Genomic DNA, 12,175 nt, shown 5'->3' with positions numbered 1-12,175 from the left:
TATTTTGATTAAAATTTTTATTTCAATCAGAGGAAGCAAAAGTAGGTAATAATATCACGAAATATTCGAAGATGGACATAGATACTTACACTTCATTAAAAGGTTTCATTAAACTTAGTTTTATTACAAACGTATTAAAATTTTTATTGTGGCAAAATAGAATATACGAGAAACGTCAGTAATTCAGTATCAAATCAAGAAAAAGTAACTATTTAATACAATACTGTTACATAATTTACATGGTTGTTTATATTTCCATAAAATGCTCGAAATGCCAAATTTGTTTCAAAAATAAATACGACAGCTAATCATTTTTGTTTTAACAAAATATAAATATGTAAACTTTGGCGCGATAAAGTAGCATCATAAAAAACTTACATTAATAGTTTATCTTATGAAGTATATTTTGTCGAGAATTATATGATAAAATGAAGTTTAATGAAGCTAGAAAGAGAAATATCTTTATGGCAACAGTATTAATTGTTGTATGTATATAGATATATACTTATGTGTACGACTTAATGAGAACGAAATATAAAAAAATATTAAATCTCAAAGTTCTTCCGTATTTTTCAATTGTTTAATAACGTTTTCATATTTCTTTTCTAAGCTTCTGTATTTTTTTTCTAGCTTTTGCAAACCATATCCAATCGTTTAATAACTCTTTTATATTCCTCTTCCAAACTTCTATATTCTTTTTCTAGAGTTTGCAGACGTTGTTCTGTTGTAGGTAGTGTAACATTTGATTTTTTATCGATGTTTTTTAACGCACATTCCAACTTTTTTAAGTCGTTCTGTTCACGTTTGTATGGGATGTTTAATCTCCTTTTTACATCTAATCTGTATTCACGATACTCGTTCTCGTTTGCTAAATCAGTTGCATGTAATCTCAAAATTTCATATACCCTACGAGCTTGTCTCTAAAAATCAAAATAATTTCTTACTGAATATGTATATACCCAATTTATATAAAAATCAAATGTCTATTATTAATACCTTGTTTATTTTGAATTTTTGTTTCGCTTCTGCAGCCATTGCTTTATTAAAACCTTGAAGCAAATATTCCCGTTGAAAAGTAGGTAATGTGCTACAATTCACTGCATCCACATAATCTCTTAATCGTTGAAAAGTCACTGATGGGTCTTCAACTATAAAAATGATAACAATGCATTACCAACATGAGGTGGTTTTACTAAAACGAAATTAAATGATCAAGCTTCACTTGAGAGTGCCAAATAAGTTGTCCTTGAGACAAAACAATGAGATACGGAGAAATATTTGTAATGTTAGTCATTATGTATTCATGTACCTGTTATATCCTTGACTCGATTTCTTCCTATATATTCGTGATAAATAGCATGTAACAAATGGGTACCAAGACCCATATTTTGAAATGGTGGTAATATTAAAACTTGAGCTATACGGGGCCTTATATGATGTGGATATGCATAATATTGATATACAGTAGCAAAACCAGTAGTTGCATAGCGAACAGTACCATCTGCTGAGCGATATTTTTCAAACCTATTTAAAATGGAAAAGGAATTATACATGTATTTAGCAAGTACTGAAGAAAAAATAATGAATCTCACATGTTAAAGTAATCCCATCGATCATCATCTATATCTATAAAGTTAGCAGCATCTATGTACCACAGGACAAATGTCTGGAGACGTTGATGGTATTCTTTAAACCCTTTGTAAGTCATATCAGCTTTATAAACTTCAAATTTTCTACCATCTACATATAAATACTTATTAATTTCTGGCACATAATTCTTAACAGTCACTGAAAAAATGAATTACCATCAATAGAAAATGAATGCAATAATGCTCCTTGAGGTCTGAATGTATCATCCTTTTCCAGGGATTTAATAAATGAATCTAAGTTATCGTGAACACGTGGAGCAAGTTTATCCGCAATTGTAGGTAATACTTCATCAGCTTCAACTCCTTCACAAATCATTTTGTTTACTTTTTCTGAATAAGTCATACCCAAATAAGTTTCTAAACAACCTGCCGAGTAGTAGAGCTTCACTCTAAGGTCCCGATAACCAAATATAGATTCACTGACAAATAAAATGAATAATTAAGGAAATAATCAATAAAGAAAGTTAATAAATAGAATATATGTAACATGATTGAGAGATCAGTTTACTTAATATTTATATGTAAGTAAAAAATATTTCTTTAGTTATATAAAGCTTAACAAACCTGTCTCCAAATACTTGATGAGACATTTCTGGTTTGAATGTAGTTTCATCATTTTCCAGATCTTCCATAACACGAACCAATTTGAATTCTAAGGCATCATTACTGCTTACAATTAATGCTTTTAATCGTGCTGTAGCTGGATCTTCCATTTTACTCTTCTAATAACAAAATAAAAAATATGGACCACCTTCACAGTCTTCAAATAATTTTGTTGAACCTGTTGGTAATCGAAACAGTTACATATATTTAAAAATTTCCTTGTAAAAATATTGATTATTATTTAATTCATCTTCAAATAAATAAATGAAATTAAAAATATTTAATAATACTACTTACACTATGGAACAGAAACTTCAAAGTATTTTAAATTTTATACTTAATTATATAGATTTGACCTTGATGAATTGGGATCCACAAATTTCATAGGTTATATTCTACGCATATAAAATAAAATTACACAAAAAATGTGGTATGCTCATTATTGTAAAATAAATTAAATACAATTTATCTGGCCAACAATAATTAAAATTTAGTGATTCAATCCTTTAATTAAAAATACTCCGCATAACCCGATGAACGTGTATTTCAGTATTTGAAAAAGTTATCACTGTTATATTAACATTTTTATATTGTTATACCTTTTTAGAGTATATTTATATTATGCGTTTCTGTAAATGCCACTTAATATTCTTCTTTCTCTTAAAAAGACTGTAAAACAACTTCGCGCCAAAAATAAAGCGGTTATTCAAGCTATAGTTATAATCCTCCTGAAGTTTAAGAAATGACTGGTGCCTATACATCGAATACTTATTAGTCATTGGTTACTAACGTAAAGTACCCCCTTTCCATGTAAAACATGGATCTTTTAAATTTAAAGAAGTTAATATTTTGTTTTCAATTTTAATTATACATAATCAATTAGTTGAAACTTATAAATTACGGTTTACTTTTAAATGAAAAATGTTATACTCTACCAACGGTACTACTATAGATAAAAGCATGTCATTTCAAATTCAAACACAAAACAGTAAAAACTGAAAAATCTGTATTTTGAATATAAATAACTTTTAATTGACAATATAGCAAATTAACAAATGAAATTGTATCGATAATAAACTTTTATACAATTTCATATAATTATTTAAAATTGTGAAATATATTACAAGTCTCTACGAATTAATTTTTAAATATGATATATATTTTTGAAATTTAACTAAAAGTCAGTATGTCAACTGGAGAAGTAAAAAAGACGGAAGAACCTTTAATTTTCCATACTTATCCTCTATGTAAAGTATGTAAGCCGGTTAAAATTCGTTAAAAATATTTAAATTTTAATATGGTGCATGTCAATTATAGTCTTTTTTTTTAATAGCATAGTGATATGTCGGAAGAAATGAAACAGGAGGCTATGGAAATATGTGTGACTGCTACTGAAAAGTATACAGACAATTACGAATTTGCGGCTCGAGCAATTAAAGACAGTTTAGACAAAAGATTTGGAGGACCGTTTCACGTAGTTGTTGGCGAATCATATGCTTGTGCAATTATATATCAGGAAAAAACATTATTATATATGTATAATGCCGGTAATATTGCTGCTCTCGTATGGAGAACGGTTTCAAATTTTTGATGAACATATTAAATCTGTGATCATATGCATAAACAAATATGCGTAGTACGTGTTAATATTAAAATTATATGATACCATTACTTAACTTTCAGTCTACATGTACACAATATAGTTTCGATTGTATCAATTATATCTGTAGGCTGTGTGATTTTCCTCATACCTAGTTATTACTTATAACTTCTCATAACTACTAAGGTAATTAGTACTTAGTAGGCTTTTGATTTCATCGACCTCAAAGGCAATATTACACGACGTTAAAAAGGTATGCACTACCGTAGACGCGGTATAAGGACAGACATTGCAAGTTTCCAGGACTTCGTGTCACATATTCTGAATTACCGACTGTGTAAAAAAATCAGAGATTTTTGAATGCCTAACAGAATAATTTTTTATATAAATCTGATTGCTGTAATTTACATAGTAAATGTATTTATAAAAATGCTTACGTTTGTGAATGAATAAAAACTGCATTGTCATGAAGTTCTGGTGAATAAATACTACTTCCATTGTTTAAATATATGCACCTTATAGATTTGTTATCGCTAAATCATATGACACACTCGTAGCAAAAATGAAGTATACAGCAAATTCAATTCTTACTAACAAGCTTAAAATCTTGTATTATCGGTAACGTAGATTGTGATACCGAAATGGTATGGGAGCCTTGAGACGCTGCAACTTGATAAGCTGCAACGTCTGTATATACATATCTTATGCTGTGTTTCAATATTTTTTATTTCAATTCCTATCACTTGAAGCGCTGCCATATAAAACCAACCTAAGTCAATATAACAGAGCATAACACGAAAATGGTAAGGGGTTCCCAGAATTCCCAGAGCGTGTGACAAAATTTTACATTGCATGTATTTAGTCTGTAGCACTACTTTTTCGTGCATGACAGAAATCATTCAACTTATTTAACGGTTTCTGAGTTAATGGTTTGAAATCTCAAACGCTTCAGCAATTCTTTTGATTTCATGCAAGATTATTTTATACCAGTTTATAGGATGGTCTTATAACTAATTTGTTTTCTTTTATTGTATATAAAAAAAATTACCTTTCAGTGATGTTTTATATACGTCCCTTTAATATAAAATATCAATATCCGTATGTTTCAATTTCATTAAAAGTACCGAATAATTTAAATGTTATAGTTGAAATTAAGATTTAGTTAATCCCAAACTGAATTTGTAAATATCTACCGGAAAACTCAAGTTTAAATTTAAAGTATGTGAACGTCAGTGACGTACAATCTGCGCAAAATAATTGTGCGTTGGCATTTGGTGCGCACATGCTTCCACGTAGTGACAGGCATTAAACAACATAACCTCTTCAACACTCTTTAATTAATAGTTCCTCTGTTAATGACTTTCTAAGTATACACTTTTAATATCGATAGGAAAACGTTATAAAAATGGTGTCCATCTTAAATACAGTCGACACCGGTCACGAGGACATGATCCATGATGCGGAAATGGATTATTATGGGTTAAGGTTAGCAACTTGTTCCAGTGACAATTCAATAAAAATTTTTGATTTAAAGAATGGATCGCAAAGTTTAGTGGCCGATTTGAAGGGTCACGTTGGACCAGTGTGGCAAGTTGCTTGGGCACATCCTAAATTTGGAAACCTTTTAGCATCTTGCAGTTATGATCGGTATGTTATAATACCATAATGTTACCAATATTGTGCATTTTATAAAAATTATAATTCACTTGAAAGATTCTATTCTATTTAACAATTCCTTTACATTGTTTTTTCTCGTAGAAAAGTAATCATTTGGAAAGAACTGGGGGAATGGACAAAAATTTATGAACATACTGGTCATGATTCCTCTGTGAACTCAGTAGCTTGGGCACCACACGAATTTGGGTTGATCCTCGCATGTGGTAGTTCTGATGGTTCACTGTCAATCCTCACGAATAATGGAGACACATGGGATACACAAAAAATTACAAATGCCCATACCATTGGATGCAATGCAGTAAGTTGGTGCCCTGCCATTGAACCCAGCTTCGATGCCACAGGAACTCAGAGAAATGGACCTGTAAAAAGATTGGCCACAGGCGGATGTGATAATTTAGTGAAGATTTGGAAAGAAGAAGGTGATAGGTGGATTGAAGAAGATAAATTAGAAGCACACAGTGATTGGGTAAGATCTTTGTCATGGATTAAGTGAATTACATGGTGTATAAATACTTTATTTTTGTAAATATTTAAATATAGGTAAGAGATGTTGCATGGGCACCTGCAGTTGGACCATCTAAAGCAGCTCTAGCTTCTTGTTCGCAAGATCGTCGTGTAATTGTGTGGACCTCAAATGATTATTCCAGTTGGACACCAGTTAACCTCAATGTTTTTGATGATGTTATCTGGAATGTTAGTTGGTCATTGACTGGAGGTATTTTAGCAGTTAGTGGTGGAGACAACAAGGTATCTCTTTGGCGTGAAAACACAGAAGGGCAGTGGACCTGCATTTCTGAGACAAATAAAGGTCAAGGAAACCTAAACAATATCGATCAGCGGCCACAATAATAATATCAGAAAATATAACATAGGATATTTTGTACTAATAATTGTTGTAAATTAAAACAACTGTTTCATATTAATAACTATCTTATTTCTTATGCTTGCATTTCTCTGTTGCATATCTATACACAAAGAATTATAATTTACAAAGTAGAATTAAGTCTCAATATTTCACATTCATGGTATAAAGGAAATCGTATTACACTTTCTATTTCACAATATATGCTTCATACATAATGTATACGTTATAAAAATATATACATCTCTTGACGATTAAAATTGAAGATGTGTTAAGAGTTTACACATAAAAATAAATTACTGTACATAGAACTTGTTTCATAATTAATCTGTAGTATATAAAGATGCGGTAAAAACAATGTCTCTTTTAATAACTGTAGAAGCTTCCTCCATCTTTTCTTTCAGAACAGGATCACCGATAGTCATAGCTGCGTTTTTAACGTCTCTTAATGTTTCACTTAATTGTTGAATACATCGCACTATAATTCCTTCCTGTACGTCCGTTTTTTCCATTATTTCAGCGAACGACTTAGATTGCGCCCAATCGTAAACCACTTCCACTAAACCGAAATTTAACGGTTGCAATGTCGATAATTGATAGTGGTTTTCTAAATTTACTAGTTGGGTATATATTTGTTTTATTTCTTCACATCCCTGAACAAAAAGAAACATTAATATGAACATTGATCTTTCACATAATTATATGACGTATAATTATAAAACTACTTTGAAAATTATACCTTTTTCAATGTCGCTGGAAGATTTGGTTCAACTTTCGTTCGTTGTTGGAATATTAAAGTAGACAACAGTGCTGCTATTTCAGCTGGTTCAAGTACCGTAAAGACATTTTTAAGAATAAGTTCTGTGATTAACAACTCATTATTTCCCATTTGCAATGCAACACGACCTTTCAGTGCAACTAAAACACAAGTTTTATTAACTTCCCTGTATTAACGATTCTTCTAAAATAACATTGTAGAATACCTCTTTCATCATGGTCTATATATCCTAATTCCTTAAGAAGGGCAACAGCATTTGTATATTCAGGAAAAAGAATCAATTCCTCATCACTAAGTCTCAGTTGAAGTTTCTTTTTCTTATTTTCCAGTTCATTTCGCTCAAATACAGTCTTAAATTGTTCTTCGAAGTTTGAAATTTTCGTACAGTTCATATCAGAAATCGTTTGCTTTAAATGCAACAAGTTCAACAGTTTCAAGTCCGCGTCGTAATTCAATTTCATCTCTACATATGGTTTCAAAATAGAAGGATCGCGTGCAGCATTCAGGGATAGTGTCATTAACTCTTGTATGGCTGTTTCGTACGTTGGACCATGTGGTTCATTCCTACAAATCATTAGAAGGTAGATCGAGTCGAAATTAAAATAATAAATAATTCATATTTATACTACTAACCTAAATCTCGGGATTTGCTTTTTTTCCCAATTCGATAGAACCAAAGTATAATCAACCTTAATCTTGCAGCTAGTTATCTCTAATATGTTCCATATAGGTACGGTTAACACTTCACTAGATGCAACTCCACTCGGTACATATAATTCATGTTTCGTTAAAGCCACAATATCGTGCCACAATGGATCCTTAGGAAATTCGGCTGTTTTGTCTTCAATAGATTTTGATGATTCAGAATCTTTAAGTACTAATACCCTATATTGTCTTATACTTTTACTCTGGACGGTACTCAGCAATAAAGCTAATTTATTATAATGACCTGCAAATGATATAAGCAAAACCCTTCCAGGTTCTAAATATTTCATTTCTCTCTTCTGTGTTTCAAATATTAAGGGTTTCAGATATTTTAAATATTCTATATAATCAATAGCTACTCTATAGAATTCACTGAGTTTTTTCTGTATTTCAGTTAAAGGTGGTGACTTCGCCAGTTCATCTTCCACTTTTTGCAATTGGACTTTGTAAGTGCTTTGCTTAAGAGCTAGCGGAGATTCTTTAAAGGATCTACGCATCATTGCTTCAACCGATACCGACTCATTCACTCTTCTCAGATTTAACACCATAGAGTATGTGACTTTGAATTTAGATTCCAAATTTTGGGGCTGACCACACATCATGGTATTTAATAGGTTGAAATGTGGTACTGATGTCGTACACATAACTATAACCATTCCTGCCGTATCGTGTCCTCTACGACCAGCACGTCCAGCCATTTGTATATACTCGGTGGGATGAAGTATTCGGAAATTAGTGCCATCGAACTTTTTAATCGAATCAAAAATTACTGTACGTGCTGGCATGTTCACACCCATTGCAAATGTTTCTGTTGCAAATAATAACTAAAACAAATAGAATTAGTACTAATGACTATTCACTCTCGTAAACAACGCTCTATAGTTGATTTTAGGGAAAACTAACAGTGAATATATTGAATCTGTTCTAAATACAATGCCTAATCGTAAACTGTAACAGACCTTTACAATTCCATTTTGAAAAAGCATTTCCACTATTTCCTTTAAAATCGGTAATATGCCACTATGGTGAATACCAACACCATTTTGCAATAGTTCCTGCATCATGAGAACCTGTGGTAACTCTCTATCGCTACCCTTTAATTGTTTAATATTATTTTGAAAAAATGTTCTGATGATATACTTTTCACTCTCGGTTGTAAGATCAACATTTCTCAACAGAACAGCGCTATTGTCACAACGCTTTCGTGATAGCATGAAGACAACTACCGGCAACATATTCTGAAATAATAAAATATAATCAAAAATATACATGTACAGTAATTAATCGTTAAATAAATATAATTTAATCATACATTGGTTTTAAGGTGATCTATAAAAGCATTCCACAACACCTGTTCCTGCTTTGGAGACAACTGATGATTCATTGGTTTTTTCCAATCTTTATCTTTATTTCTTGATTCCTTTGTGTTTAATGCTTTAGTCCACCTGCCATGAAAAATTGTCAATATTTAAAACCGTTGTAAATTCATAATTAAAATATTCAAATACTTAATACACTTAACAAAATATGAATATTTAATATATATAATATATCGTAAAAGATAAGTACCCATCTAGTAAAAATTGACCACTTTCGTCCAACACCAAAAATTTATTGTTTCTTGTTCTACCATCAGTTCCAGTATATAAATAATGTTGAAGTGGTACTGGTCTTTTTAGAGTGCTTATCACATACATCTTCTTTTTCTTAATACGGCCAACCCAGTCCGCAAATATTAACGGATTTGGCACAGTCGCTGACAACATTACTATGTTAACTGTTTTTGGTAAAAGAATGACGCTTTCTTCCCAAACATGACCACGCTGAAATCATAAAATAATGAACCGAATCTTTCAATAAAAATAAAATAAAGTCACGCTGAAGTTATACTCACATCGTCATTATTAATATAATGCACCTCGTCGAATATTACGAACTCTAAATCTCTTAAAACTTCAGATGCACAATATAACATAGATTGTAAAATTTCTGTAGTCATGATAAGACACGAGGCGTTTGAGTTAATTTGTAACTCTCCTGTTAACAATCCAACACTATCGAATTTTCTCTTAAAGTCTCTGTATTTCTGATTCGAAAGTGCTTTAATAGGAGATGTATAGATGACTCTGGAAAGTAGTTATAATTAGTACAATTAATATAAAGTCATAAATCTAGTATATAATACCTAGTCATGTGTTTTTGACTCAAAGCAATAGCATATTCTGCTACAGTTGTTTTTCCAGCTGACGTATGAGCTGCAACAAACACGTTACAATTCTCTTCCAACTTTAATATTGCTTGTTTCTGGAAAATGTCCAATTCATAAGGAAAACTCATTGCTAGTTCAGGAATACGTTTTTCAAAATCAATTACTGGAACAGACACATCTATCTGCTCTGCCCATTCGGATTTTCTATTTTCTGAAGGTTTTTCTGAGATTTTTAAAATGGGAACATTCGATTCTTTTAATAATGGAACAATATCATCAAATGATGGTCCTTGTACATTCGAAGTTTCTTTCCCAGTTTCTTCTTCCTTTGTTTCTTTCAGTTCTGGTAACCATAATCCTAGAACATTTCTCTCTTCATTTACAATTGACATTAAATTAATCTTATCTGCTATTCTTTCAATTTCATTTTTCTCTGGTTCTGAAACTTGTTCCTCTTGAGTAACAACCTCTTTAGAAGTACAGTTATCACTCTTAAATTCCACACCAGCACTGAACCCTCTTGCTAATGTTCTTAAATTATTTTCAAAGTCAATTTCTTCCATTGATGGATCCTCTATCATCTCAGGTTCATCAAACCCACCAGGAAAAAATGGAATATTGCTTGTATTACCTATATATAATTTTTGTATTTAATTTGACAAATTTTACTTCAATCTTTAAAAAAAATTGTGACTTAGGATACTTTATTAATACCTCTGATACTTTCCACAGCAGGTCCTGGTGCACGAGTCATAGACATAGAATTTCTTGCAGTTTCACCAGCTGACTGTAAAGGAACTTCACACATTGTCTGTTGTTTTTTACTAATGGGATCACAATCGAATTTTAAAGTAGTTCCAAGTGGGGCTAGGTCAAAGTCTAAAAGGGATAAAATATCTGGTTTTCTTGGCCAATAACATTGTGCATTGACAAGTTTATATGTTGGAAAATTGTCCAAACACACAATATATTCTGTTAACTCCGTCTTGATATCAGGCCCAATAGGTGGTAATTCAAGTGGAAACTACAATATAGGAACATTATGTATTCATAATTATATAAAAATTTGAATTCATAAATCAAATTATATATATATTCATTTTCTTAACATTGCGTTAATTATATAGTAACAAGTCCTTAGCTGGGATTTTCTTTCTAATAATTTATATTTTATAAAAGATTGAAATTATTAACTGTTTATAATCTCTAAAAATTAAACAATTATAGTTTTTCCAACTATTACTACATAGTAATTATCATTCCAAAAGTTTTTTATGTATATTTTAAAAATTAGAAGATTCCAACAGTTTTGATAAAGAAAAAAGTTGATCCAATTGTTGTTTTCTATAACATATATAAAAAATTATCAAAATCCGAACAGAGGATATGCTGTTACTATAATAATTACCAATATATTAAATATAAGCAGTTTTATAAATAAAAATTACCTCTATATTTATATTATCCTTTATATCCATTTTGTAAGTGGTATTTATTTGATTCATATAATAAAACTTTATAGTAATTGTTCAGTACATTTTGATTTATCCTTTAAAACCTAATAAACATTGATAAATTCTGTATAATAATCTGTAACTAAGAAAGGAAGTATAAAAATAATAATATTTACATAAATTAAACGTACGTTTCAAGTTTCAAATTACTGGCATAGACGTCAGATTTTATGTTTGTGTTACAATTTTAACAGAAAGCTTAAAAATGTTACGACATAAAATTATTCCATATATTATGTTTTTCGCAAATTGTCATACAACAATAAAGGTTATCTATAAACATTCTGATTGTGTTGGCAACAACTGTCACTCTACCAACATGAAATTAAATTTATTTCCTAGATTCTAACATGAATAAATCTTAACTTAAAAAGTTGGGTAGTAAATGATACCAGTTTTAATTTTGTACTCCATTTACCAATCATTTATTTATGGTATACTTTTTGACTAATTCTAATCACCATTATTATTGTGGAAAAATTCAATGAAGAATATATTGTATTACATAATTATATTCAGATATTTAAATAAAATTCATAGAGACATTTATTTAGATACGACAGTATTGTGTTTTGTTG

General features: G+C 30.4%; 3 protein-coding genes across 5 annotated transcripts; 1 reads left to right on the top strand and 2 right to left on the bottom strand.

Annotated features, from left to right (window-relative positions):
* Window positions 1-182: 182 nt before the first annotated feature.
* Hat1 (histone acetyltransferase 1) lies at window positions 183-3,028 on the bottom strand. Of its 3 annotated transcripts, XM_031975556.2 has the most exons (8): window positions 2,852-3,026; window positions 2,550-2,647; window positions 2,214-2,430; window positions 1,806-2,068; window positions 1,593-1,740; window positions 1,310-1,524; window positions 997-1,148; window positions 183-920 (listed from the first exon to the last, which is right to left on the bottom strand). In XM_031975556.2, the coding sequence occupies exons 3-8, from the start codon at window positions 2,360-2,362 to the stop codon at window positions 627-629; spliced, it is 1,221 nt and encodes a 406-aa protein (XP_031831416.1). In that variant the 5' UTR covers window positions 2,363-2,430; window positions 2,550-2,647; window positions 2,852-3,026; the 3' UTR covers window positions 183-626. The 3 variants fall into 3 exon arrangements, with proteins under 3 accessions (XP_031831416.1, XP_031831417.1, XP_031831418.1); XM_031975557.2 differs by lacking the exon at window positions 2,550-2,647 and having other exon boundaries at window positions 2,852-3,028; XM_031975558.2 differs by lacking the exon at window positions 2,550-2,647 and having other exon boundaries at window positions 2,214-2,371; window positions 2,852-3,028.
* A 2,079-nt stretch (window positions 3,029-5,107) lies between these two features.
* Window positions 5,108-6,702, top strand: Sec13 (nuclear pore and COPII coat complex component secretory 13). Its single transcript, XM_031975687.2, has 3 exons — window positions 5,108-5,499; window positions 5,611-5,995; window positions 6,070-6,702. The coding sequence occupies exons 1-3, from the start codon at window positions 5,258-5,260 to the stop codon at window positions 6,376-6,378; spliced, it is 936 nt and encodes a 311-aa protein (XP_031831547.1). The 5' UTR covers window positions 5,108-5,257; the 3' UTR covers window positions 6,379-6,702.
* Window positions 6,703-6,714: 12 nt separating this feature from the next.
* On the bottom strand, window positions 6,715-11,923 carry tst (superkiller complex helicase subunit twister). Its single transcript, XM_031975686.2, has 12 exons — window positions 11,729-11,923; window positions 11,532-11,641; window positions 10,798-11,107; window positions 10,060-10,714; window positions 9,769-10,000; window positions 9,444-9,697; window positions 9,187-9,319; window positions 8,834-9,112; window positions 7,803-8,698; window positions 7,375-7,733; window positions 7,131-7,309; window positions 6,715-7,044 (listed from the first exon to the last, which is right to left on the bottom strand). The coding sequence occupies exons 2-12, from the start codon at window positions 11,586-11,588 to the stop codon at window positions 6,715-6,717; spliced, it is 3,684 nt and encodes a 1,227-aa protein (XP_031831546.1). The 5' UTR covers window positions 11,589-11,641; window positions 11,729-11,923.
* Between the last annotated feature and the right edge of the window lie 252 nt (window positions 11,924-12,175).

This window comes from Nomia melanderi, chromosome 8, assembly GCF_051020985.1.
Source record: "Nomia melanderi isolate GNS246 chromosome 8, iyNomMela1, whole genome shotgun sequence".
Lineage (NCBI taxonomy): Eukaryota > Metazoa > Arthropoda > Insecta > Hymenoptera > Halictidae > Nomia > Nomia melanderi.
Note: the sequence above shows the minus strand (reverse complement) of the source record. Positions and strands in the feature narration are given on the sequence as shown.